General features: G+C 44.1%; 1 protein-coding gene across 1 annotated transcript in view; it reads left to right on the top strand.

The window, feature by feature from the left end:
• The window catches only part of clmpb (CXADR like membrane protein b), a 64,311-nt gene extending 42,459 nt beyond the window's left edge, over positions 1–21,852 (top strand). The window contains exons 2-7 of the mRNA XM_041941360.1: positions 4,001–4,152; positions 9,399–9,603; positions 12,242–12,409; positions 13,737–13,859; positions 14,374–14,515; positions 16,514–21,852. Of these exons, the coding sequence (XP_041797294.1) occupies positions 4,001–4,152; positions 9,399–9,603; positions 12,242–12,409; positions 13,737–13,859; positions 14,374–14,515; positions 16,514–16,850 (1,127 nt within the window). The 3' untranslated portion in view covers positions 16,851–21,852. The remainder of the gene's footprint in view (positions 1–4,000; positions 4,153–9,398; positions 9,604–12,241; positions 12,410–13,736; positions 13,860–14,373; positions 14,516–16,513) is intronic.
• The last annotated feature ends 1,697 nt before the right edge of the window (positions 21,853–23,549 follow it).

A 23,549-nucleotide genomic window follows, 5' to 3' on the forward strand; every position in this document is an offset into this window, starting at 1 on the left:
CCGGATGACAGATGTGTTCCAAATCAAAGGTCTGCGAGCCGAGGCGCTATTTACTGTCGGCAAAAGATAGTCCCTCGCATCTCTGTTATGCAGACAGGCAGCAGTGGTAGTGTCTTTGTGACAGAGCATGTGTTCACATAAAGTATACATCATACACGCCAGCAGCCAGGCATGTACATGAAATGTAGCGCATATGTGTTCTCGGCGCGAAGAGCAGCATGAATGCACACAACAGGAAGCGGGAATAAAGCAGTGATACCTCCAATCTTTTTCTCCTTTTGTGCATCTGTAAACCTGTGTCTAAAACCACCTTTGTGGTGCTATAATCCATCCTCCACACCAGTGACTTACAGTAAGTGCTCAAAATAAGGCATTGCACCATTCCTCCACCCCTCCCTCAACCCATTTTTCTCTGTCCTTTCACTCCTCTCACCCCCTCTATCTCTCGCCGTCCCTCTCCCTTCTCTGATCTGCCGTGTTTGAGTACCAGAGGTCATAAGCTTTGGACATTGCAAAGGCCCCAGCCAGGCCAATGTGCTGACTGAGGGGATATGGGGCTTGACTTTGGGCAGTGTGAAAGATCCAGGCCTGTCTTGTTTGTCTGTCTGTCCGTCTCACTGGCCACACTATAATAAGATTGCAGGGCTCTGTAAGGCGGATTTACTGGAGCACAACTCCCCCTAGGGCCTTGTCATAGAAATGGGTTCCTCCATATTTCACCCTAGCCTCTCACTCTCTCTCCCTCTTTGTCAAATGTGTCTGTCTTTCTCTCTCTCACACTCACTCTCTCTCTCTCTAAACCTCTGGTGTTAGCTCCCACTTTCTTTTGTTAATTATGATATGCTTCTGTCGTCTCTCTCTGTGGGTAAAGATTGAACCTAGCCACAAATGGAAGCATGAAGCTGAGCCAAACGGAGCTGAGAAAAGCAGACACAATGAAAGAGAAAGAGGGATGGAGGATATGGCCGGGGATATGGCACCAGCCACCAAGTATTCTTCACATTTATCTCTTCCTCAAGATGGCTTTCCCCATGTCCTTATGGAATCTCTTGAAGACATGTGAATGCTCAAACAGCACTGCGACCGAGAGTGTTATCTGGGTTCAAGCTGAGATGGTCCACTTTTTATTGTCTCTAGCTCACCTTACTGCAAATGGACAGCCAAGGTCATAAACCTATATTTAACTGGCTAAACAGTTTTTCACACTGCATGCATAGCTGCCACAGAGATGATTCCATTGTGTCTCATAGCTGATGTTGACACAAATGATGGGGTCTTGCAGTCCAACCGTCCCAGCTGTGCACACTGTGCGGCGAATGAGGCCAATCCAAATGCGAGCGCAAACTCATATCGAGGCGAGCTTATTTTGGGAGCACTGTGTCATCCCCTCTGCAGATACAAAAGCCCCTCTGCAACACCATAAATAAGTGGGGAAGTGAGGAGTGGCGATTCTATACCAGTCAGAACCCCTTTTGATTTGTCTGCCAAGTCTTTCTGGCAAGACAATCTTCTTTCCGTCACACATACAGCGTATATTCTACAGTGAAACACATTTTTCAAATTCTCATTGTTGAGCAGTGAAGCACATTTTTGACACCAGCATGGCCAGCATGAGCTGACCCTAGTCATTGTTCGAAGGTCAATTTAAAGTCAGCTTGTGGAAAGCCAAAGTACTTTGTGTGGAAAAAGACTGCAGTGCCCCGCTTTTTAATCTCTTTCAGGTAAACTCTCCCATTTGCAGAGGCTACAGTTGAAGCGGCTGGCCGTTAAGTAGAAGGTGGGAGGTGAGAGAGGTAGCTGGGACCTCTTATCAGGCCTGCTACACAGTGCTGGGTTCAGCCCCGGGCTGCTGATGAGTGCGGGAGCACTGATTACAGAGGCCAGCCTGAGAAGCTGAGGGGAGACGGCGGGCAAAGGAATCCCAGCAGACCCCCATATGACCATCAAGCATTAACTCGCACCATTATGTCCTACCAACTGCACACACATGCTCTGACCATTCCCCCACTTGAATATTCTTTACACTGCAAAGCCCTCTCTCTCTCTTTTCTGACATCCACGCTAATATCGGCGGGGAGCCTACAAGATGAATGAGCCTGCAAATGCTGCATTAAAAAGTCATAAACGGGGGATACCTTCTGGCTCCAGGAGATCCTCTGTGGTGAGGGGTGGCCCTTATTTTTCTGCTGACTAATGGTTTGAATTGAGCAGGTGGTCCAGCAGAGCAGAAGGACCTCAGCAATTTGTCCTGTCACTCCTGAGCCGCCAAAACGGGCACAGAAAGACTCCGCCAACCACAAAGTGCTGCCTCTCTGCCCGACTGGTGAATGCCAGTTGGAAAACCTGATTGACAGCGAGTGGCCCGGAGCTCCGGTTTACAGCGGAAGACTCACAAAGTAGAGACAGAGCTTCAACAAAACTTGAAGAACTGCTGAAATCCACTAGATGATGTCATCCGTGTGGGGGGGAAGTGGTCTATGTGAGGCTGCTCTTCGCCCCTGTGTCCTGCGTCAGCACTGACTCACTGGTTTCACAGCACAGAGCTGACATTTTGATTGGCCCGGAGATCACTTATGGGACAGGGTGTTGGCTCCTGTGAGGGTGGACCAGCGAACAAGTGGACAGGCGCCCAGTGAGCGCTGATGCATTCACAGGCCACATTTGGCCTCCTGTGGAACATTTGACAGCATGAGATTGTGTCTGCTAAGCACAAAGGCATTCTTTCATTGAGCAGCCCTGGGTTGAAGCCCTCCTCCGCACACATAACACCTGCGATCGAACACAGTTTTTGTCCAAGTAGGTGTCCCACACCGTGATGTTTATTTATTCTGTGCAAGCAGGAGGAAATACTGCACCTCCAAAGTTATTAAGCAGCATGATAATGAAAAGGAGATGAAACAGTATTTACACAACCTGTACATTCCTGCATGGCTCCAAATGAGCATCTGCTGGCTGGATAACTTTATTTCAAGCACTCAGAATCCCTGGGAGCTATTGGCTCGTTCAGCAATTAAATTAAAGGCGGGTAGTTAAGTTAAATGTTGTAGAGCCAAAAATATCTGCCACGTTTGAGTGTGCAGGTTTAGTCGAGCTCTGCAGTATTGTACAGTGCTTCTACCAGGGGGAGGGGGTCGGATATCTCAGCGTGCGCGCGCACACACACACACACACACACACACACACACACACCATCCGGAGCCTGAGCTTCCAGCAAACCCCCGTGACGCCTCTGGCTAATTCCACTCAAGCCCGCCGGGCTGTCCAGCATCCTCCAATAAATTAGCCTTGCTGCTCCCCGACTGAGACACAGGCCCTGACAGTCTGGCCGGTGCCCAGAGTCACTCGCCTGCGCACACGCTCGTACTTATTGCTACTTTTTACTGCAACCCAAACCCTTCACTGAGGCCGCTGTGGGATTTTGGTGTATGCGTGCAATTCCGATTGCATGTTCCGTTTGCAATTGTTGTGGACAGCGTCAAAACCTGTCTCCGTTCTGTCTGCTCTGTCACACGTGATTGTAACAAAGCGGTCAGGGGAAAATTTGAGTCATTCAAGTGACTTCATGTCCTCAGTCTCACAGCGGACGCGCCCGTGTGCAGGCAGCGAAGCTCCTCGGTAGTCAAACACTGTGTGCCTTTCGTTGCCAGGCCACAACTCCCTCACAGTTGCTGTGAATAAGAATGTGAGCTTTGCCCTTGTCAAAAGGGGTTAACAAAAAGATCATCACAATACTTCTCTTTAACCTTCCGTGCCAAACTCTATTTCCTGTCAAAAGAGACTCTCTATCCCGTCTCTCTTCAGTGTGCGGTGGAGACGTATCAGCATCTGCCAGATAGTGATTGGGATTCTGGGTCATATCTCTCGCTGCGTCTTCCCGTCTCAATTTCCTCTGTCGGCATGGTTTTGCTTCCTATCTGCAGCATCTGCCTCTTGTCTCAAGTTTGGATCGAGCTCGTGTCCCCGTCTGACATCCCTCTACCTCTCTCCTCCTCTTCCTCAGTTCTATTCAGCCTGCTGTCGGTGGGTGCCCAGACGGAGATGAAGAAGGTTGTTGGGGACAATGCCACCTTACCATGCCACCACCAGTTCCCGTCATCCAGCTCTCTTGACATCGAGTGGCTGCTGCAGAAACCAAACTCCAAGCAGAAAGTGGTGAGATTAGATTTCCTTTTCTTTCTGTTTCATCCCCACCTTCTGTCGCACACAAAGTAGTAAAAAAACAAAACCTTTTTATTCAGATGACCATTGTATATGTGTTAAAGTGACTGACATTTGGGTGCCACCCCCACAGCCCACAAACACACAAAAAAAGACAACAAATGCAAGCACACTGTTCCAATGGCATGACATTTCTGGCCCCACAGAGAAAGTAAGTTGTTCAGTGATGAAGGTGCCTACCCTCTGCATATTGAACCATCTTTAACTGAAGTTAGTATAGCAGACGTAATGAGCCGCACAGTGCCGTCTCCAGCCTTTCTCTACTCATGCTCAGTTGCTCAACCACAAAATCGTTGTGATTGGCTGCTCCACTGAAACGCGCATCGCAATGATTAGTTGCTGCACGCTCTCGGTTCAGTCAGATGACGATTGATGCGTTCGTGGACAAAAGCGCCGCCTTATAACCACGCTACGTTCTGCACCTCAGCCTCTCTGAAAAACTGCAACTGGACATTAAGACAAAAAGGTTTGCTTGAGAAAAGGCATTTGTGGCCTAAAAGAACATAAACCAGAGAGCAACTTCAAACACTTTTGATGGCTTTGAATCCCCCCTTTGCTAGGGGACTTTCAAAATGACAATGGGAACATTTGTGCTAAAACACAAGCCTCACTGTTTTTTGTGTACCATATATACTGTACATCTTGCCCTCATTTTTCCTCACTGTCTCTCTCTTTTATCTGTCTTCCATCTTTACTCCATTTGAGTCATGCTGATTGATTTCCAACAGGAACCATAATAGCTGCACATTAAGTCAATGCCCAGACTTACAGTGGCACTTCAAGTTTTAGTGCTTTTCACAGAGGAGCAGTCATGCTGCAGAATGTTCCCCAAGTCATTTTGTAGATAGTAGTTTTTACAAATGTGACCGTACTGTTTCTTACACCTATAACACAGAAATCTTAATTATGCTTTCATTACTTCCCATCTAATCGGATCGGCAGCATAACTAACAGTAACCGGAAGAAGTGGTGTTTTAAGAAACTCGAGCTAAGGTTAGCTGTGAAAAGGAGCAGCATTCCTCCTTAAAACAACTTCAGCAGACGCTCCAGGTTCTTCAGAGATTTTACTGAACCCTGTTTCACAAACACACGACTGACGTGAGGCTACGCACACACTCCTTGAAGCTCAAGGAGAGGCAAACTGTTTCCGAAACCTTGGCTCATGGAATAAAGACAGTCTACGCAGCACATCTGTCACTCTAACGTGCTCCTGCTTTCTTTGCAAGTTATTACACACTGTATATACACTTTTTTAAGGCTTCACATTACGAGATTGAATTACATCTGAGCATATTGAGCATCTGTTATATACTCCCTGCCTTTAAAATGATTCACCTATAAATTAACAACCTTGTGAGGAAAAAATTAGGAAACAATTTTCTGTTATTTCAAAAGCAAGTGAGACCAAAACCTTGAATTCCAAACACATGCTTACATGTTCTGCTACACTCAGACAAAGCTCCACTTACAGCGATATTTCTTTTGCTTTGTGTCCACCTGAAAGCCTGATTTTAGACGTCATCACGTCTTATCTTGGCACAGAATATAACTATTCTGTCCCATGCAAAGCATCACCTGGCTCAAAGTCTTTAAATGGCCCCCTGCGTCTCACAGCCTCCGAAGACGTTTCAGTATCGTTTCACTGGTTTTGAATCATCGCCTTTCTTCACCCAAATTGAACATAGTATCTGATAACAGACAGAGCGTGAAATCTCGCCAGCCTTCTGTCGGAAGAAAGAGATTTCCTTTCTCTTTGGAAGTCGTTTGTTCATTCACTGATGTGTTGGTTAGCGCGGAGAAGCGTAACACCGTGAGAAAGAAAGGAAAAACGGCTGCGTGGAGGGGAAACAGAGGGGCCAGGAATGAAAGAAAGGGGAAAACAAGTGTCTTACGCTTTGATGGTTCGGAGGGGGACTGCCACATTTCGATGAATATTTAACGGGAAGATAACATTGAAGAAGCCATTAATTAGAATCAAACGTCTGAAAATTTGATTAGGAAGGAGACTGCGCCTGTAGCTGAATAAATAAATCATTCTTTTGTTCTGCTGGAAGGCCGTGTTGAGAGGGAAAGAGCATCTTGTCAACATTTAGCCTCCGTTAGCAAATGTACAGGCTACATGTGTTAAGCTCACAGAGGGGCTGGAGACGGGGCATGAGAGGCGTAATCTGTGAATCTCAAGTTCATCTACACTCTTCAAGTTAAATAGCAAAAGACAAACAAAGCACTGAGTATTAGCTCAGCCGCAGACCTGGAAGGATGTCATTTTCCAATAAGATATAAAACAATCAAAGTGAGCTGCTTAAAGCTGAAAATTTCCCACAAACTAGCATCCTTTTGTGGAAAACACACCAGAGGCAGTGTGATGATGTATTGGGGCTCACTGTCTGCTGCTGATTTTCAATGCAAGAAGAATTCAAAATTGATGCCCTTCCAGGAAGCAATTTTAAACATGCTTTACTGGCATTTATTACCTGGCCAATTATGACTGACAGCTGATTAATGTTGATTGATGTTTGTGAAACAGTGGAGAAAGTCTATGGCAAATATGACAACTTCAAAACATTTTTGATTCGAAAACACAGATTTGTGATTCTGGGCTATGTAAGTAAATTTTACTTGACTTAATCTGGTCCAGATAATCCTTGACAGTCCCTCCTCGATCAGAGAAAAGCTATTATTCATTATTCTATTTTAACAGTGTGATATATGAGATGCATGAAAAAAAGATGCATAAATAAGAATCTGATGTTTTTGCTGTAAATAAATGTTTTAAGCGTACATCTGAAAATAACCTTGCAAGTCAACAAAAATTGGCATTTAAAACATTTATACAGTAGTGAGTAACAATAACCGAGCCAAATGTTCATCCAGTCACTCATCCATTCAAAAATGCTAGAGAAGGCAGAGACACTCCATGTCTGTGTACAGTCTTTAGAATAAACAAACTATGCTAACAGCCTGTGGCCATTTTACAAAACTCTTCTTAAGCTCCTCACACTCACTGGCACTTTAACTACCTCTCTGTCGGCATCATGTGTTCAGAGTACGCCGAGATCAAACCACAAGCATAAATACACACACACGTGCAGTGCAGTCTATTCTCACGGACAGTATACGTGAGTAATAAACATCCCGAGTTCATGAAGGCAGCAGAAGTGTGCCCAGAGGCAGATGCTTTTAAAAATATGTCCCACATTGTGTAGGTGCCAGGGCCGTGTCACTCTGCGCCTGTAGCTGTGGCGCGGTAATGTATGCCTGTTTGCATTTGTTTGTACTCTACATGTTTGCTCAGACGCTAGCTTGTGCGTGCAGGTCTGTGCATGTGTGTGTAAATGGCCGGTCGTCACCTGTGATCACAGCAGGTGCCCCTGTTTCTTAGGCACTGATGCACTGTGGCACCGGCATTTAGCAGTCCCCATCTGCAGGCTCTCACTTGCCCTAAGTAATAGGCCACTGTGACAGCTGTGTTTGTTTGTGTTTGTGTATGTGAATGGAGTGAGAGAGAGGGAGGGAAAGAGAGAGGAAGAGGCGAAAAGGAATCAAGGAGAGGCTGGAAATAAGCAAAGACATCAAGAAAGCCTTCCAGTGCAGGTACAGGTTTACAGATGTTGGATGTCTGCAGTGAAATTTCAAATCGTGAGATTTTTCCTTTGAAGAACCGGTCTTTGAAAACATCTATAAACCTTGTGCTAAAAATAAAAGGAAAAAAGAAAAACAGATGTGTCAGTCGCCAACTTCTTTTTTGTACCAACCTAATTTCACAGTTCTGATAAAGATACGCTTCATTTGATGTCCTTTCATGCTTTATACTCTTTTTTTTATATATAGACAAATACAAAAGTTGCTAATAAAGAAAATATAATTTATGGACAAAAAATTGCCCACATTAGTTTATCTGTCTTTGTTTATATCTGTATATCTACATAGATAGCTATGTGTATGTGTGTGTATGCATCCGAATTAAAATGTGCATGCATATAGACCCACATTCTCACACACATATGGCCACTTCATGCATAAACATACATGTACACATGCAAGCATACGCATACACATGCACATACTAACTGCTTATTAACAGTCCTGTTATTCCTCCACAGTAACTCTTAGTGATAATGTACCTCAGAATTTGGTCACGTTATTAAAGAGTTATAGCAGTTTATGTCAAACAAACAGGCCACGCTACAGAAAGCTGGCAACCAAATAAGATGACTGAATAAGTGCTTCATTATAAAACAGAACAATAACTTCTGATTATTTGGTGAAAACTGAAATAATATGTAGGAGGAGTGCCTGAACAATTAATGCCTCTACTGAACTTTGGTTTGGTATTTTTCTAGATTTCCAAACAGATATCAAAGAGATAAAAACAGCAAAAAAACAACACATTTCTGTCTGAACATAAAATACCATGTGTGCGTGTACTTTCAACAATGTCGGGTGTGAGACATTTGTCTAATTGTCAAGTCTGACGTCACATCAGCACCACTGTGGGTATTTTCATCTTTTATCTCAGCGCCAGAATAGATTATTATTTGGTCAATTTGATCGCTCTGCCTGTAGACAGAGCGTGAGGAGATAACAGCGCTCGCAGATAATCAGCTAAATGAACACAAGCAGGATACTGGCATTCCAGCAAATGCATTCATTTGTAAAATATTATTTCCCAAGTGTTAATTAAAAAGTGATTGTTAACAATGTTACCCATGAGTGCTGGTATTCTGCTTTTCTCAAGACTGTAGAGCCAGTGGGGGACTATGTGGATATGTCGGAGCTGTGTGTAGCCATCGTAACCATTGTTACAGTTATGCAACATTAAATGTTAATGGCAAGCTACCAGTCAAATATATCCATGGTTTTGCTGCTGGGATATGGAAAGTAGCTTCACCAAATGTGTTGTTAAGCGATGTGAAAGCATTATTTGGGGGATTGGTTGCATTAATTAGATGAATGCTGACATCACCTGCAACTAAAATGTTAGTTGACAATACCTCCAGGAGGAAATTGGAAAATGTTTCTAAAAGGAGGAAGTTGAGGACAGTTTTGTCAGTTATTAGGCTTTAGTCTCAAAAACAATACACAAGGACAGTTAGGCCTGCTAACAGCCAAGGCCTGAGTTAAATCCACTAAACAATGTTAGAATAAATCTGTCATTTCCTTCTCTTCAATCCATCTAGATCATTACCTTCTTCGGGGGCCAGGTGTACACAAATGAGGCGACAGGAAGTGAGGCCAGTCGTCTGTCCTTTGCCGGGGAGTACCTGGGTGGAGACGCCTCCCTGCTGATCAGCGACCTGCTGCTGACCGACTCCGGGGAATACTACTGCAAAGTCAAGACTGGGGGAAAGTACCACTGGAGCCAGGTCAACCTCATTGTGCTGGGTGAGCGTTGTCAAAATGTACACACACACACAAACACACACACACACACACACACGTTATGAAGAGACCCAAACCCATTTGTACGCACATACGCACATGCAGACCTAATCACGGGATCATTAGCCTGCCACATTTCCTCCGTCATGCTGACTGATCTAATGATTCAATTTGATTCAGACAGTGTGATTTGATTCCGCTCTTGCTGTTTGGGTTCGTTTGGATTGGTTTGTTGATGAGGTGAGACCAGAGACGTGCGACCGGGTCTGGAAGAGTATGGAATTGATTGATTATCTCAGGGTCTGCATTACATGGGCGAGCATCAAGTTAAATTCTTTGTATGCCTTTAACGCAGGCTAATACGCTTGTGTCCTCTGCAAGATCTGCGAGAAAACATACAACAGAGCCCTGCTCCAAGTTGGAGGGACATTTCTGTAATGAAATTTAGCTGCTGAAAATGACATTGAAAAAAGTCTGCTGTCATCAATCTCACTACTGATAAGCTACTTAGGAAAATTATTTGTACAAGTCTTAGTTCTTGCAGCTATAGGAAAGCCTGTTTTGGCCTCAGAAGCCACAGCAAAGTCATCATTGTACATTTTATCCCCTTCTTTTTCCCTTCTTTTTGTTTTACCCATTTGCCCAATATACAGATGGTTATAAATGGCTTAGCAGCGAGCTCAGTGGTAATAATATGTGTCTCTGCCTGCATATCTCAAATAGCTAAACAACTCTGAAGGACAGACAGCAAAAGGGGAGCAGCTGTACAACAAAAGCCAGCCACAAAGTCCAGCGGGAGGAGCGAGATCGTTCTCAATGTCAGAAAAGCAGGCGATTTATTAAAACATCATGGGAGATTAGTTCAACCCGCGGTTATTGGTTTTCTAATGGAACAGTCTGTTAATCCCCTCGCTCTCACTCTCCTCTCTCTTCCATAAAGACATTTCAGTGAGTTAGTGCCTCGATTTTTACAAATTGCCCTCAGCTTTGCGGTGACACTTTCGATTTCGAGAGAGACGAACATTTGCATTTTTCACTCGCTCCCCACGCTAAGATAATAGCTTGGCAGCCGAGCTGGTAGTTGGCTTGGCATGAGACAGTTTGTGAGTGTATGTGTTTGTGTGTGCGCCAGGGTTTATGCGTGCCTCCAGTGGTTGTGCATGCGCGAGCTCGCGCGGTGACGCTTGGATGCCTGCACCGTTCCTGCTATAGAGCGTGCGGATTTGCACGTGCAGATTTTTGACTTACGGGCATTTGAGCGTCTCGCATTTTTGTTTGTGTGTGTGAATGGGCAAATATAGGTGTGTTTGTATTCGTGTGTGTGTGTTTGAAGTTGCACGCACCAGCCGCCCCTGCTGCAGCGAGGCAGTGAGGCCTAGCTTAGCTACAGAAGGATGGGGACGGGATGGAGCAACGGAGTGGTGGATGAACAAAGGGACAGACACACATAGGCTGCCTGGCTTTATGTACCAGCTGGCGCTAACTCCCTACATTTTAGCAATACAGAGCTACTTATGCTGCAACTTTGCTGACAAGCAGCAACAGCCAAATACCCAAAAGTCAGCATCGCTAATATTACGGCGTTAAAAAAAAACCAAAATAGACGTCTAAATTTAGTTCACCACTGATCTAAAAATATGCAGCTTTAGAGGGAGAACAGTGTGCCATTTTCCTGCTTTTATATCTGTGCAGTGCCTCTTGGCGTCTATCTAAACAGAGCAGTTGCACTGGGCTCAGCAGGCAACTGCTATACTGTACTGTGCCTCCAGCTGCTGGACTATGACCAAGACCTTTGACCTGTGGAGAACACATGACCCCAGGCGTTCACAGCCCCCAGCGTCAGGGTCACATTGATCCATCCCCCTATGGGATTGTTGTTGATTCGTTTAGTTTTTTTCAACTCTGTGCTCGATTCAACTTAAAAAAAACTGGAAATGACACCAGTAATGGATATAGATAGACAGCTTCAAATAAAGTTTATAATGTATGTTAAACATTTCAGCTCTATGCAGCTTAACAAGCCATTTGTGTTATTATTGTCTCACTCCTCAGTTTAAGTGGTGTTTTATTCTGAGGTGATAAACGCTGGTTTTGGACTGTTTCACTTGGCTTTGTGTTATGGAATAACATGTTTCAGTGCACCGTCACTAACTGATCCACTGACGATGAATGGAAGATGGATTTTATGAACTCACAGAATATTTGTTTCAGCTTTTAAACTTTATTTTATTGAAGCAATAACAGTTCAAAATTGGGAAATGTGTCTATATTCCCGTATAATCATATGAGTCTCTCATTCGTCGTCAATGGGACAACTACAAAAAGCCTGTTTTGATGCCCAACAGACTAATCTTTGATTGCCTGTCTTTGGCTAATTAAAAATGACTTCATATCAGCAAACTGAATAATTAGCAAAATCTCATGAAATATAAGATGAATATGTATAGTTTTTTTTGTTTTTTTCTCCCACTCTGCTCCATTAAAACATCATAATGGGTAAAAGGCATCATCTCAGTGGTTGAAATTTCATGCAAAACTCAAATTAATAAGTATGTCTGGCCCATTGTGTTACAGGACAACAGTTTGCTTGTTTCTTTCACATTAGCATTAAAATGTATCTGATTCGCATGTGCTCTTACAGTCAAACCCTCCAAGCCGAGGTGCTGGATGGACGGCAAACTCCTGGAGGGCAGCGATGTCAAGCTGAGCTGCAAGTCCAGCGACGGTTCTGATCCCATCAACTACAAGTGGGAGCGAGTGCTGGACAAAGGCAAGAGTCTGGGCAAGCTGCCAAACCTGGCACTGATAGGTAAGGACGATAATTGGCACTACACTGACATGCTGATTCATCATCTGAGCCCTCTGCGGAGGAATGCTACGAAGATTCATTTTCATATTAGCGATTTTTATAGGCTGCATTTATCCGAAGAGGTGTTTTGCTGAGCACAACGCCTTTCCTTCACCTCCTCCCGACTTCAGACATTTGCACACACTGACCAGTACAACTACATCCTCCTGGCGGCTGTCTGAGCTGGTTCACCAGATTAATTAAGAGCTCCCATGCTTTACTAAAGAGCACTTAGATAGGCTCAGATTGTCCCAATTAGGCCACTAATTCTGCATGCCTTTCTTATCTTTAGACCAGTACCAGTGCTACCATCTACTACTAAAGACCACATTGTGCATACTGTTTTTTTTTTTTTTAAACAGGAAATCAAACAAAAAAGAGCCCTGTGATTTCTAGTTGTATTCTGCTGGGATGAGTTATATCAACACGAGGATCCAGGCTGATTCTGTGGTCTGATGAAGATGTCTGTGACATTGAAATGTCAGCCTGGCTCCAGTGAGTTCTACCTGCATGCAAGAAGTCAGTGGGAACTGAGTGGTTTCTTGGATTGTGTGTAAAGTGGAGAACATCAAATGAAACACACAGAAATGGACTGGCAGCTCCCACTGCATTCTGCACCAAAAAGAAAAAAAAAATCACTGGCTCGGTAGTCGCCCAAGGCACACTTTAGTCACATGGTGTGGATTCTGGCATTCCTCTTGGATCATAACCAGGCATATCCACCTCTAAACAGCAACAGAGACAGTTTATAGCAGAAAAGCTAATGGTAGGGCAATTCTCCCTACCATGTATTCTCTAAACCGGCATAAACACCCCCAGGGTGCCAACCTCTCAGTCTCAGTTTTCCCTCCAGTGCTCAACTGGCATCAGTGATGGCATGTGCCCAGACAAAAACCTTCAAATTAATGACCTCCACCAAACAACACCTGTTCAGTCTAATTAGTTTTCATTGGACGATAACACACAGCGTCAGCAGCCATTATTTATGGGTCTGGTGAAAGGTAATATCACATGGTTGTCATCAGTGGGGATGACTAAATGTCCCATGGGGCTGTGGGGCTCCATCGCTCTCTCAGACATGCTCCTGCTCCTCTCCTGGAGTCCCTCTCAGTGTGATGGGCCTCATTCTTAAACAAACACTCCATCAGTGTCTCTCCCTCCCTCACGCTTCTTCCTTCTCCTCTCAGCCATAATACACATTTCACTTGTCAATCCTGTCCTGTAAATGTAATTGACTTGAATGCAAAATAACATGTAGTAGACTAAACTGCTGTTTTAATTCCCCCAGATCTCAAGAACCCAGAGATTGTGACCCTGAGGAATCTCACCATGGACAGCACAGGTGTCTACAGGTGCACGGCGAGCAATGACGTGGGAGAGGAAAACTGCACCATTGAGGTCACAATGCAGCGTGAGTTTTGGGAGGGGAAGGGAGAGTCGACCTCGCAGCGCTCACCTCACACCAAACTGCCACTCTGATTGATGGTTATTGTTTCAAACTGCAGCTGGAAATACATTTATTCCCCTCCCTGCCTTTCCATCTACCTCCCCATCCTCCCCCAGGGCTCCGGCACTATGGGGACTGCACTAAACTTAAAGTGGCGGCGTGACTGGTCACCACCTATGCCCCAACAGTTATGTTTCAGTGTCACATTCATATATTTCCTGAGAGGCTCAGGACGGGCCTGGGGTCACGTGTAGAGAGAATGACACATATACTAGCTCAGCAGTTTGATAGTCCTGATGTTTTTTTTGAATTGGGACACTGTGGCACACGTGTAGGGAGTATTTCCAGTAAATGAACATGGACCATAACAATTTCAGCATGTAATATTAAGAATGAAAACTATGAATAAAAAGTGCCGAATGAGTTGCTGAGTGACTCTCTCTCTCATCACTCATCTCTTCCTCTTGTCCGTTCGCAGATGTGAGGGATGTAGGTATGGTAGCAGGTGCAGTGGTGGGAATATCCCTCGGTGTCCTCATTGTCATATTAATCATCTGGCTCGTCTTCCGGAAGAAAGAGAAGAAGAAGTACGAGGAGGAGGAGACTCCGAATGAGATCAGGTTTACTCATCCTCTTTTCTTTTGGGACTGGTTCACTTTTTTACCATTTTGTACTATTTGATGACGCTAAAGTGCTACAGACGCATGGGTGTGTGGGATTATGAGTGCAGATAGCCATGCGTGTGTTTCTCTGTGTGTTCTTTCATTGTTGTGTCTCTATGGGGTTGTTGCTCTCTTAGTTTGGCTGCACTTTTAAATGAGTTCAAACCAGTAGTTGTCCTGCAGAAACCACCAGCCACTAGATTTGGTCTGCAGATATCATCTACGATTACTCTAAATACAAACTAATGTAATATTGTGTAATTACATGAATTTAAAATGTGTGCTATCTGCCATGGCATGTTAGATTTTCTGCTATGACAAAATGGGCAGATGAGAGAGAAAGAGGCATGTAGGGTGTAATGTGGGGGCGATCTCAGGCATAGTAGGAGAAATGATAAACAGTACGTACTGTACCAGCCTTTCGGAAATTGAACAGAAACTATTTAAAAAATGTAAAAAATATTCAAGTATTTGATTTTTATTTCAATTAGACGATTTTTGTCAAAAAGGCTATCAATAATTGATATTCACAAGAATTAAAAGTGCCATGTCTATGCATAATTGTAAATATCTGTTGTTCCATGCAACAGTTTATGACTCTCGAGCTCATCTGGTTTTGCTGCAGCTCATCTGAATACGGGCTTGTTTTGAACAGTAGCGCTGATCTTAGCGCATAGCTGTGCATTAACCCGTGTGTGTTAATAAGCACCAGTTCGACCAAAAGCATTCTAAACCACAGCTACAGGGGGGTGAGTCAAACGCTAACGGATGCAGCAACAGCCCCTGTATGCTTGGAGGTGTTCGCTGTCTGCCTGTCTGCCTGCTGTATGTGTGTGTGTCTAAAAATAAAAGCAACTACAAGGTCAAGTGTTCATCGATTATCTTTTAAGGGCCTTCTTTTCTCACCTGTGTGTGTGTGTGGCATCAGAGCTAAGGGATCACACTAGCGTTTGTTCCTTTAGCTCCGATGCCTGCGTGCACCGGCGGACCCCTGTGGACCGCTAATGACACTTGTAAAAGGCGACAGCATTTTTTTGTGACAGACTGGAGTCGCTGTAGGTGCATATTTACTGATGTAAACATGAATAATGCAGCGCGGTTGACAGGCAGCTTCAAGTAAATAATGTAGATGTGATGAAGTGTTTTTTGTTTTTATACAATGTTCAGAGTCTGAGCCTTTTCACTAATGTGCTCAAGCAGACCACAGCAGCTTTAGTGACGCACATCTCCTGGGTATGGATTCAGAACCAGCCTCACTGCTGCTTCAGTCTCTTTTTTTTCCTTCCAAGAGCTATAAAGCCTTCTCTGGTGTGTCTGAGAAGGTACCACATAGCCAACAGTGCGCAGATGAGAGGTTTCTATTTCTGACTTTCTGTCGAGAATCATAAGCCTCATACGGACGGGATGATATTACCTGGTGATTTCACAACCCACACACCCAGGTGACCTGGTGACAGGGATTCAGAACAACTGCAAAGATCCTCCGCAGTTTAAATAGCGTCCAAGTAACAATCACCTTCGTTTAAATGATTAATGTTGCAGTCGATTTGAAGTTGGTTTTTCTCGTGCAGTTTCTATTCTTCTTTTTTTTATCCTCCTTCTGTTATGAAAGTCGAAGTATAAAGGAAAGTTTTCATTGTGTTCTCAGCAAAAACTTTTTCTTTCCTCCAACAATTGTATCTGGGGAACTAGTGATTTCAGCAGAATTCATTATTCCATGCAAATGTGTTTCACACAACTCAGGGGCTGGGGGGTATCTCATGAATTACATGAGGTCCCCACATAATACTGTCCCATGTGAATAGGATCTTAGAATAGTGCGTGAGTATCATGTGTGTTGGTGTGTGTGTGTCGGGGGGCGGGGTCTGCTTCTCTATTTTTAGAAGTACAGTTGATATAATATGAATGGACCTTTTTCATCATTGTTTGATGTGTGTGTGTGTGTTTTAATCACAGGGAGGATGCAGAGGCTCCCAAGGCCAAGCTAGTGAAGCCCAACTCCTTGTCCTCGTCTCGTTCCGGCAGCTCTCGCTCCGGCGCCTCCTCCACCCAGTCCATGGTGCACAACAGCGCCCAGCGTGGTCACCGCCCCCGCCCACCTGCCGTTGCAGCTCTCAAGGAAAATGGACAGCCTCCAGGCTTCCCCCAGTCCCCTCCAGCCTACACTACAGTGGTGCCACCCAAGACCCCCGAGCCCCCTGCCACTCCTAAATTCAACTCCAGGAACATCTCTGGGCCCACACCCCCGACCCTCATGGTCCCCGCCCAGACCAAGGCCTTTCAGACTGTGTAGGACTGAAAGCCAACCCCTTCCTGCAGCCATGTGAGACTCCCTTCCCAGCCCAAGACCCCCAGCCCCCTCTCAAAGACTAAGACTCTTCCATAAGCAAAGAAATGCAACTAGTTAAAGGATGTAATTAAAAGAATCAATACTATAAGTCCAAAAGTACTTTTAATGAATGCATACTTAAAAGGGAAAATAAGACATGCTTGCCCCCTACTGAATTACATAAAACAACAAAACAAAAGAAAAAACAAGACCCGAGATGCAACACTGTTTGTGTCTCATGGCTGAAGGCAGAACTTGTTTTCTGAGTTCCTTCTTTTGGCTTTGGAAGGCACAGGGAAGCACCGTGTGCAGCGAGGTGGAAGGAGCCCCCTAGTAGAGCTTTTATTTATTTATCAAATCAAAGGGTTAGGCATGCAGCGGGGAAAAAGAGGAGGTAAAAAGGGAAAAAGTAAAGGCTGGATAATAAAGTAGATACAAACTCCAAGCAGGGTACACCAATGGAGTCATACTGCTGTTGAGCTTTGGTTGTCGACAAATAGTGCGAGAGTGTAAGACAGCTACAGACTTGTTTTTTTTTTTTTTTTTAATCTGGCAGGAAGGAGGGGTTGGTGATTCTCTGATTCATGTCACCCTGTACCTCCAACCCGCTGCTCCTAGCACCTGCTCCGAAACCACAAACCCCTTTGCCTCCCATGGGGCCGGGCCGAATGTGCCCATCCATGTGGACAGACACAGTGCGAGGCGTGCGCATCATCTGCCTCAGTGCTCTCGGTCTTTCGTGCTCTCATAGCGGACCCGCGAGAAACCACAGCGGTCCCGAGACTGACTCAGCTGGCTCGTGAACAGCTCATCTGCTTTACCGATCAGCCGGGGAAACTTCAGGTACAAGGATGTAGCATTGACGGTGGAGTCACATCTGCGGAGTTGTTGCCCCCCTCCCACATCCTGTCTACATCTATGGACATCCTTTTTCTGGTACTGAATATCTTCCCTGAATAATTAAATAGTATGTATTAGGCCTATAGCGAGTCAATACTTTAAATATAGGGGATAAGCATCTATTAGACCAGCTGGAGTTGTTTTTCTTTCATTTTCTTTTTGTTCTCCTGTGTCTCTTCTCTGTGAACAGGTTGTAAAGGGTGACAGACAGCTATTTGTCCATTCATCCATATTAAGAAGTGCCACCAATCCCTCGGATGGGTTATTATTGTTGCTTTTTTTTACTCTTTTGTTTACCTGCTACATTTCTGAACTGAAACCAAAATCTGTCACCATGAATGTGTGATGTACAAAGATGGTGGATCCCATTATTTTCGGCTTCCTGTGAGGTGCTGAATCAATATTGGAGCTAAGGCACAAAGGATTGACCTTGACGTTCAATTTTACAATTACTATGTCTGAATGAAGGGAGCGAGGAGTATGATTCTGTAGACTTAAATTGTATAGCGTGTGTATGGTATCATTGTCGGTTCTCTCTCCGGATCCATACCAATGGAGTGGCACTCGATTGCTGTCTCACTGAATCAGCGGGTCCTGCTTGGTTATTGGTCGAGCTGTGCTAGCCAATCCGCAGTTGTCACATCCTCAGACAGACCCAGTGCAGTTTGATTGAAAGTATCAGAAAAAAAGGGCAAGTAGCCTATCTAGTGTGCCTTTGCAATCCCTCTTCCCTTTGATGGTTTCTTTCTTTGTCCTTATCTTCAGCACACCAGTGGTTAAGTCTCTGTTCACATCCAGCTTTGAGGGTCAACAGTAGCAAATGCTGTGAGATACGACTTCACAAACTTGCCCTAGTAATAACAGATGCAGCCTAGGAAGCACCAAGCAGAGCGAATTATCCATGGTGAGAAAGCAATCCCATGCCATGGGACAATGTACTGTACATTCTGTAATCAGTCTTGTTTTATATTGTACATACAGATAGATATACGCACATGATGTCATTTAATTTAATAAATAAGGGTATGTGAGGGGAGATATACCCCTTACGAAAGAGTCAAATGGGACCCAAAAGTGAATTTAAACCCTGTGATTTTTGTCCACATGTTGTGTGAACAAGTGAAGCCCCCTATTCTGACATTTTTACCTGAGCTCAAGTATTCACCCGACACAAATATGCAATGGTCCACATCTAAGTTCAAAGCAAGCTATCTTCAGGACTACTGGCCAGACGCTCATGAAATGTATGGATTTTATTGATCCCCTGAGAATAATTTCTTGTGATTTTAGCGACCCCATGACCTTCCCCTAAGCACCACTACTGGTCAGGAATTGGGTATTGACAAGTTATCCTGAAAAGTAATTGCATAATGTCCATAAAATGCTGCTGCCGTGACTATTTATAGTCAGCACATAATGAATATTTTTCTTGAACGCTGACCCTTAATCTGGCGCACCATCCAGCTAAAATTTCCACTTGTGCATAAGATAGATCAAACTCCAATGGCAGATTGCCATGAAATTTTGTGAGCATGTTTATTTTATCGAAGGAAACAAGCGGTTTCTATTTTGGTGACTCCATGGCCTTTACTCTCAGGGCATACTTATCAGTTTAAGATCCACTACTGGTGGTACTGGAAGAGCAAATTATCAGTATGTCCAACAGGGTAGTGTAATTGCTTGTGATGAATATTGCTATTCTCTGTGGGCCTGTAGCAGAGCTTCAGTCTTGCTTCACTTGTAAATCTAAATTCTCTCTCCCTCTTTTAAGACAAAGAAATTCAACCCCAAAAGTTTCGAACCAACATCTGTCTGAAAAGCACATGTGGTTTGACTTCACATGCAGGGTTTCACGTGTGACTTAACCTTAATGGAAGATGCTAAAAAAAATGCCTTTTATATTCAACTAGACACAGCAGTTCATATTTGAGCAGGGAAGCTACTGTGTGTGTGTGCGAGCGTGCGTGTGTGTCTGTGCGTTTGGCGTGCATGCGTGCATGTGAATGTGTGCGAGTGTGTATGTGTGGGTGTGTGCATGTAAATTCAGTATAAGCCCTTGGGCCACACCCACACATTCTCATGTTAGCCATTCAATGAATGAGAAGGATCCAGTCGGGCAAAGTAACCTCTATCCAAATTGATATGACTGCAGACTGGCAGTGTTTATTTAAGTTTTCACTGACTTGTATGCCTAATGCACTTGGCTTCACAGACAGCAGTCATGTTTTTGCTTGTGGGGGTTGTGTCTCGAGACAAAGCACGTCCATAATTCATAAATATTTTCAGCTCTGGAGGCCACTTGTACGCTCCCTCCCTGCTCTTGCTGTCTCTTAACACAGAATGCACTTGGCCCTGGGTGTACTGATGGCATCTCAAGGCACACACACGCAAACACACACACACACACACACACAATGCAAACAGGTAAAAGTTGTATATACACACACACACATAACAACAGGTCCACGTGGCACATTCAGGTCCACACGGAAACACAGGTGTGTGCTTCATGCACAGTCACAGTTGCACATGCGCACACACAGACACACACACAGTTTGCACAAAAGCCCAAGCAGCCATCCTTGTTATTTCTCCTCCTTCAGAATCAATTTGATGGATCGAATGTCTCGAGGAATTACGACTGACTGATGGAACCAGGATACTAAATGCAGCACAGAGAGGGACAGTCTACACTGCATCTCCCAGAGGATATCCACACACACACACACACATAGAAGTACAAAACAGCTACTGTAACAACACACAGGCACACGTGCACACAAACACACATGCCCTCGGAAAGACAGACACCGCTATGCATTTTAACAATCTGGATGGCATATGCTTCAAGACTTTTTTTCACGGGAATCTGCGAGAGTAGTATTGGGAATCAGGAGACGTATAGCGGGACTGATACTGAGCCAGGGCTGTAGGCTCTTGCCATTGAAATTCCCTCCACCACAGATGAAAGTAGCGGTGGGGGTGGAGGATGGGACGCAAGTCTTCCAGCTGTTAAATTCCTCCAAGCTTTTTTGATTTGCTTTCCAGCAACTGCAAGTCTCAGGTGGCAGATTCCCCAGTTTATGAGCCCTCGCGTTGCATCTCTCCTCTCATGTGTGCAGCTTTGTGGCCTGACAAACTTGCGCTCTTTCCAACAAATGGATTTTAAGGAGCTTTTGTCAGTTCAGTGGAGAGTGGAGGAGGAAAGTCTTAACCCACCTCAGAGTGTTAACAGCACATCCAGCACCATTCTTTAAAACAGTATCCATCAGCACTATATATTGTCTTATTATCAACACTCAAAGGTGCAGTAAACATGAAATCAGTCATGGTTGTTATATGATACGAGTATGAATCTCATGTAGCCACAATGTTTTATGTTCTATTAAGCAGTTTTGTTTCTGATTAAAGCTGTTGAGCAGGTGGAGGCGATGCTCAGACTTTGCGGTTTGGCCTTGTGTGTCAGTATAAGGGAATGTGATATATTGCTACTTTTGAGAAAGGAGATGGACGGGGCTGTAGTCAACCTCAAGAAGGGAAGCAAAGGTACCTGCATGTCATAGCAGATTGAGCAGACGAACGGGAATGCTTTGCTTTGATGTAACATAACTGTATTCAGCTAAAAATAGTAAAAAAAAAAAAAAAAAACTAAAAAAAAATCTGCAATTGTAAATATATTCACAGAAAATTTTATGAAGCTTTATTTTTGTCTTCTTCTTTATTTACAATTTATCATCCATGTACTTTGCACTTTTTTGTGTGCTGTGCTCATCACCAGCCTGCGTGGGATCTGTGTGGTTGGCTGTTTCTCTTGACTGCATTGTTTCGATGTCAGGGGGAGACACGCTCAGCGCGGCGTCACTAAAGGGAAATGTAAGACACGTTTGTTTTGTTTAATCTCATCCGTTCTCTCTGCCGTGGCTTCTCTTTGGTTTTGTATAACAGTACAGAATTTTTTTGTCCGTTCGTTTGATGAAAACAATCCATGTAAATATCACAAGTAAAAAAATGTATATTTTTACGACTTCTGAGTTATTACTCTTTCATTTGCAAATAAAATATTCAATGACAACTTAATTGGTCTTGTGGCATCTTGATTTGGATTTTGAAAAGAGAAATAACACCATATATTTAACGTGACAGAGGCAGAAAGCTGTCATGTTCAGCTCAGGTATTTGTTGTGATTATATTGGAAAGCCTTTCCTTTGCAGTGGATTTGGGAATTTATTATTGTCGCTCCTCAATCTCCTCTGAGCTGATGGTGGTCCACAGGATGTTGATGGGGAGTGACAAGGTCGGAGCCTCTTTTCGTACTCCTTGCTCTGTAAGGTACTGTACATATGTATTCACATAATAACTCAGCGGGAGTTGGCTGACTGAACGGAAATTTGACAGCTGCCAAAAAGCATTACATTGTTGACCTACTTGTCAGAAAAATCTAACCCAGAGGGCGAAAAAACAAACATGTTATCAATGTTATCAAAAGCATCATGTGAATATTTCTAATTGATGCAAAAACCAGGTTGGTGCTGGTCAAAGGCCGAGTCCAGAAACATCCTTGAGTGCAAGCGTCATTAGATGGAGAGATTTCAAAACAATTCCCTACCACAGTTGCATTACATGACTTTCACAATGTGGGGGATCAATCCAGGCTCTTGTGATATGCTATTTAGCTTTGCTGGCAGCATGGCTGCAGGGGTGGCACTGTTGGTTGACCTGATCTGTCAGTCACTAGGTTTGTCCACCACTTTGGTCCACACCGAAACGTCTGAACTCCTGAATGGATCGCAGTGAAATGTTGACATTCAAAGTCCCGAGAGAACGAATCCTAATAACTTTAGTGATCCCCTTTCCTGTCCAGCCACCAGCAGGTCAAATATTTCACTTATCCTGAGAATAGACATGATTCTCAGGCGATTAATCCTATTGACTCTGGTGGTTCCCTAACTTTCCCTCTAGCGCCACCATGAGGTCGCCATTTGTGGCTTTGAGTAAAATGTCTAAACACCTGTCGGATGGGTTGCTGTGAAATGTCATATCATTCAAGTCCAATCCAACGTACGATGAACTGCAATCACTTTGGTTATCCTCTGACTCTAATTTGTTGCATATTTTGGTTTAAAAAACAACCAAAAGGCCCATCAGTTTCCGCTGTTCTTTCTGTATAGTGCTAACATTAGCATTCTAACATGATGGTGAACACTGTCAACAATAAACCTGCTAAACATCAGCACATTAACATTGCCATACGGATAATGGCATAGCTACTGTTGAGCATTTAGCTCAAAGCACTGCTGTACCTGACCACGGCCTCACACTCGTGGTATTGCGAAAACAGTTAGCATTAATATGTATGACATGTAAGTAAAGACACCGCATGTGAATATCTTCATGCCACTGATGGACCAGAATAACTGAAGAAGCCTGACAAATGTTTTCTGCAGATGCACACGGCAAGAATGCCTTTCTGTTCTCTTCCAGTGTAATATCCATGGCTTAAACATACAACACTGGTATGGGGCCTTTAAGGTATTTTCATTATAGATATGGACGTCCCCATCTGTGAAGCCATGATAACGAAGCCCATCATGACATATAGGTCTTACAATGGCTGAGGTTGCAACAATTGCGCTCCTTCACCCTCCTCCTCAACGGTCTTTCTTGATCTCGAGCCTTTCAGTGTGACACTCACGCCCATGGCAACAAGGTCAGCGATATCTATTGACCTGTCAGGCACCTATTGATTGACATTCATCTCTCCCC

This window comes from Chelmon rostratus, chromosome 7, assembly GCF_017976325.1.
Source record: "Chelmon rostratus isolate fCheRos1 chromosome 7, fCheRos1.pri, whole genome shotgun sequence".
Classification (NCBI taxonomy): Eukaryota; Metazoa; Chordata; class Actinopteri; order Chaetodontiformes; family Chaetodontidae; genus Chelmon; species Chelmon rostratus.